This window comes from Halyomorpha halys, unplaced genomic scaffold (genome assembly GCF_000696795.3).
Source record: "Halyomorpha halys isolate HHAL.00 unplaced genomic scaffold, Hhal_1.1 Scaffold171.1, whole genome shotgun sequence".
In the NCBI taxonomy this organism is placed as follows: Eukaryota; Metazoa; Arthropoda; class Insecta; order Hemiptera; family Pentatomidae; genus Halyomorpha; species Halyomorpha halys.
Genome location: NW_027115842.1, coordinates 397,461 through 403,321, shown reverse-complemented (window position 1 = coordinate 403,321; position 5,861 = coordinate 397,461). Strand labels below are relative to the sequence as shown.

The window sequence follows — 5,861 nt, the reverse complement described above, 5'->3', positions numbered from 1 at the left end:
GTTCTTGGCGCCAAATAAAAATACTTTTTTTAATGGCGTATTCAATTTAGAGTATGTCATACCTATATATATATATATATATATATACCTTTGACTTTGACTTAATTCGAGGCATGCTAAAATAATGTTAAAACACAATCAAAAACAATTTAACTCGAAAAGGTCTAAAGGCTGAATGGGGAGTGAAACAATACAAAGAGAAGAAAGGAACATAGGAAGGGAAGAAACACAGAAATGGATTGAGGAGTAAACAAACAAATTATAGGAAAATGGCACAGGAATAAGACCTATACTGTTTTTAATTGATCTGAGAAATTCTCGATGTAATTTTGTGTGAAAATTCATTTTTGCCACTGCTTTTAATTTGTGTTCTATATCTGAATATAGAATTTTTACGCACTATTTACAATAAATCATAATTTTCACCTTTAAGTTTCGTGCGTTCTCTTGAATTTTACGTAGTTGCTGCAAAAAATGTATTTACAATTGAACAAATAATTTAAGGAAATATGTGATTCAGGACAAAATACCTAAAGATATGTTAAAAATAACAAATATTTCTGAAAATATGTGATTTACAACAAAATATGTGAAATAAAAATGGCTTATTTTGGCCATAAATGTCTTGAAACATCTTTAGTTAGTAAGGAATCGCAGATATCATGGTCAGGTAAAAATATGTGAAAACATAAAAATCCTATCCCTAGTGATGAGAAAACACATGTCTTTTCTTTTGGGAAACCAAAATTTATAAAGGACTGAGAATTCGAACATAATATTAATTTTAAAATGTTGGGGCAATAGATAAAAATTAGGTATTTTCACTAATTCACCCTTAGGCTAATTAATCAGAGGAATAAATATTTAAAAAATAATTATTTATAATAAACTGTTATTAGCTGACTGTAGACTGATATGAGAAGAAGATGTTCGATTATTTTTATGTTTCTCTGAATCAAGATAATCTCGAACAGATCCGCTACCTTGGACTACATTTGGACAAGCGATTAACCTGGAATCCTCACACCAGACTGAAAAGACAGGAAACTGCACGACGATTTCGACTAATACAGCACTTACTAGACAAACGGTCTAAACTTCCAATACATTACAAACGACTGATCTACATGACTGTAATAAGGCCAATCTGGATATATGTTGAGCTTTGGGGCTCCACTAAACCTTCAAATTCCTCTCGTATTCAATCCTTACAATCCAAAATCCTTCGTAAAATTCTCAATGCTCCTTTGTCACGAATAAAATCATACATAAAGACCTTAATGTTATATGTATATGTAACCGATCTAGCCCGAACCAGATATCACTCCTTTCATTATAAACTCTCTAATCACTCAAACCCCTTAGTTTCTAATCTTGCATCCTCTTCCATTCCTGACAATCCTCCGAGGCGCCTGAAAAGAAGATGGCCACGAGACCAGCTAATGTAAAATGTCATTAGAGTGCTACCAATGGGTAGTTTCTCTACACGCCTGTAACACTCCAATTTAACTTAGATCAGATTTACTAAATGTATTATAATGTACAGTTGTAAATAGCAATAAATAAATATTTAAAAAAAAAGATTATCTCATTTTGTTTTCCAGCACTGATGAAGACTTGAAATTCAGGTCGAAACATCAGCACAAATAAAGTTTTGTTTATTTGTGTATATTTGCTGACTGCACCTCTAACCATCTATATTCAAAACCTTTTTTGTCAAGACAACTGTACTAAAATATCGGGGACACATACTATTTTTGCACATAATTTTGTTCAAAATGACTATGATCATAAATATTTCTAGTAAACATGAATCGAAAAAGTGATGAAGCTTCCAAAGAAAGAATTAGCTCTACTGTTGATTAAAGTACGTAACATAGTGACAGGGACATACCAGAGTACACGGATTTGACAATTTAAGAAAATATTACACATGAAAAGTTTAACATAAAATCTTGTTTAATGAGTAATTGGACACTCACACCGACAGTGTTTGAAAAGACAGATTTTTCATTATCACACTAAAACTATCATTCAATTAAAATGTTAGCAACAGAAATTTTGCCACTTCGAGAGAATGACCCATAGTCAAATTATGGATAAGGAGGAAATACTTACGAGTAGATTCAATTTCATCTGCCAATCCTTCTTTAACAGTTATATTTGGGTTATTTAAGTCTGAAAAAGTAAAATAGATTAAAATATGATTTAAACGTTATAACAAGAGACTAGATTTTTGTGCAATTGCATCTTTTGTTTTCTATCTTCAAATTCCATCAAACCTCAACAGAAATTTGAATTATGGAAATGAAATTGAAATAACATTAATTTTATAAAATTGGGTACAGTCAGATTAACTCAAATAATAAAAAAAAAATTAATTATTGTGCGCTAATATTTCGCCCAATTAATAGGGCTAAAAAAGATACAAACAACTGAAATAACATAACTATTTGAATTATTCTGACCACACCAGACCATCTTCCTTTTATATATTAATAGCAGTCAATCAACGATCTTCCAAGACAAATTTTATGTATTAGGGTTTCTCCACAAATTTGCACGTTTTGAATTTTTACTTTCTGCAGCAAATTGCAAGTTTTACTCTTTTTGGGCTAAATTAAATTTTTTGTTGCATAAAATTTAATGCTTGAACTTAATTTCTCATATGTAATCCATGTACGTGTTTGCTAATATTTATTTACTTTATTATTGTTTTCCTTATTTAATTAATAGTTTAAAATTGACCAATTAAACATAAAGCAATACATTGATTAATATATACAGAGTTGGATTCAACTAAAAAAAAAAAATAATAAAAACAAAAGAAAAGAGAACAAGTAAATACAAGTGAAGTATGTTCTTGGAATAGTTGGAATGAACCAGTGGTTTTGAATAACTATAAAAAAATTCTCTCTAGAATAAGCTTGTCACAGAGAAAGATCAGTTTTATTATTGTTTTCAACTTCAATTCTCAGTTTCACTCATTAGACCTTCATTCTTCCATATGACTTTGTCGTGATTTTAGTAAACTAAGCTACCATGAATTTTCCATATTGTGGGTTAATTTACAGACAAATGTTTGCTGGGATACTTTTTAAATCCCAAAATATAGTGGTATAATTAATTAAAATTCATGACTCAAAATTAATTAAATTACTTAATGGTGTGAAGTTATTTAATGTTCTTATGAAAGCTGGCAAGGGGAAGGGGAGAAGAATACGACTGATATAAAGTTCTCCCTACTTAAAAAAAAGCTTAATCTAACCAAAATAGCAGTGATTGTTAAAAAGATAGTTAAGTTGAGTTTGGCATATTGGAGCCAAAGTACTGAAATAAATAAAAAAATATATATACATAATATCTCAATTGTATGTGGAGAAGTGCCCAATATAAAATTATATTAAAAATAAAAAATAAATATTTTTAGAGAAACACATAATTCTCAAAACAAATAATTTTAATCATAAATGAGTCTACACTAGATAATTTCGAAGAACATTTAATTAAATTAAACTTTTCTCACTGTCATAAAGTTCTTGTCTTTCCTCTTCTTTGATATTAATTGTGGGAACTGCAACAAAAACTTCTTTGCAAGGAACTTCTTCTCCATCAGCTGAAAGTTCATAAACCATATAAAATCAAACAATTATGACACTATTTACTGCTAAAAACTTACAAAACAACAAACAAACAAACGTACAAGGAAACTCATTATCAGCTGTCATTTCTTCTTTTATCGACACACAAGCGGCACTTAAATCTGAAAAAATAACCAGTCATAAATACAATTTATGATATACATGCAACATATATAAATTTGGTACATGACTTAAAATGAAAATTTATTGTATTAGGTTCTTTCTTCTAATTTATGCAAAGAAAACAAGACATATTGAAAACAAAACATCTTGGAATAGAACAACTAACAAAGTAATAAATGAGTATTCCAGTTGAAAGAATGAACAACTCCAGCTTCAACAATTTTCAGAAAAGAACTGTTAATATTTTTCAAAGCAATGAACTACAGAAATGATCCTGTAGAAGTATAATGTTATTTGTCAAGGAAAAAGACCTCCTATTATTACAAGAATCGACTTTAGTCCGTGGTACAATAGGGTCTTCATAAAAACGGACGCTCCTCAAAGCTGCCTTAAAATCAGTTGCCCCATGGGACACCTAAGAATAATTGCCCAACTGCAGCTCTCTGGTATGCTATTACTCTAAGTGTCGGTCCAGACAAATATATTTTGGAACCACAGGAGCTTTGTCCAGCTTGTGAAGAACTGAAGGATTGTTTCAATTTCTTAACGAACTGCCCCAGATCACGAGAAACGAGTCCGATACATTCCGAAACTAAACCACATTAACCAAAACCAACTATACGAATTTTTTTCTGTATCCTCACAATCAGATCTTAAACTTCTTTTTATTTATGTGACGGAAACCCTTATTCTTAGAGCAGGACACCCACAATAAGATCTATAGTTTTTGTTTCTTTTATTTAATCAAGTAAGTAATGTCGTTTTTGTCTTGTTTATAACTAAGTAATGTAATATTATGTATAAGTAATACTATTAAGTAATGTCGTTTTTGTCTTAGATTTTGTTTTTTCACTATAAATTTGCAATCCCAGTTTGGGTATGCCATCTGTTATTAGCTTACATAATATAATAAGTAAACTGTTTTGTTATTAACTTATATAATAATCTAATAGTTTGTAGATTGTTGTTATAATTATTTAATTAATATTACAATGACTATTAAATTATTTACTTGGCAGGCCAACTCTATTTGTATGGGGGTTACTCCATAAGCAAATAAATAAATTATAATTATTTTTCAAAGCAAAGATTTTACATTTTTTCCTTTAATGAGGTATAAAAAGTTAAGAAAAATAGAAAGCAGGTAGAAATGTAAAAATATGACAATTTACTAATATTTACATTCAGTTTTAAACCATAAGTTCTATAGAATAGATAATGAAAATATAAAAACTGATTTTAAGAACACCATCATTCTGTCAACTGACTCATATTTAATCATTCCACTAAAATAAGTTTTGTTTATAAACTGTTGAAGAAACTAGTGAAATCTATTTCTTTCAAATTGAAAGATAAAGTCATTGTACATATGTACCTAAAAAAATTGATCTTTCAAAATAAATATAATTGATTTTTTTCAAGATACTATAATAGCTTAAGATTCAACCCAAACTACAAAATGGAGTTCATCATTAAATATTAATATAGTAGGAGAAGTAAAAAGTTTTTCTAACCAATTCCATCCATTGCAGCCCGATGAACAAATTTAACATTCAATAATATAAACAGACAACTTCAGAAGCACTGACAAGTTGATATTCTGAGAGGTTAAAATTAAAAATGGTAGGTCTGTTCCAACAACCACTTCTGAGAGTCCGGAACAGTACTGAGCTTGCGCAGTACAACGTTTTCCTCCAAAATCTGTACTGCGCATGCTCCGTACTATACCAGCGGTTGCTGGAACAGACCTATTATTGGATTGTTGGAACGGCTACATGGATCCTAATGTAAGAGTATAACGATTACAACTTTCTAGATTAACATCTTACAATAATTTATTTGTCTGAAACTATTATTAGTAACGCCTAGTCGATTCCGTAAATAAGTTTTTCGGACAAAATCAATATTTTTTCTGGAGCTCAAAATTAAATTATCCTTATAAATGGTTGAGGGCAAGTGAGACATTCTTATTTAGAAAAAAAAATCATATTTATTCATGCCTGTTATTTTATTTCTATCAGAAATAGCTACTTATAATTTTAAGAAATATTTTCTTGTTCTTCTCATTGTAAATAATAAAGACTTTTAAGTTTCGGC

At 29.5% G+C, this 5,861-nt stretch overlaps 1 protein-coding gene across 1 annotated transcript in view; it reads right to left on the bottom strand.

The window, feature by feature from the left end:
- LOC106679002 (zinc finger protein 431) overlaps nt 1-5,368 on the bottom strand; it is an 18,116-nt gene extending 12,748 nt beyond the window's left edge. Inside the window, exons 1-4 of the mRNA XM_014417904.2 lie at nt 5,279-5,368; nt 3,704-3,763; nt 3,527-3,616; nt 2,119-2,178 (exon numbers count right to left, since the gene is read on the bottom strand). Coding sequence (XP_014273390.1) covers nt 2,119-2,178; nt 3,527-3,616; nt 3,704-3,763; nt 5,279-5,291 — 223 coding nt within the window. The 5' untranslated portion in view covers nt 5,292-5,368. The remainder of the gene's footprint in view (nt 1-2,118; nt 2,179-3,526; nt 3,617-3,703; nt 3,764-5,278) is intronic.
- Between the last annotated feature and the right edge of the window lie 493 nt (nt 5,369-5,861).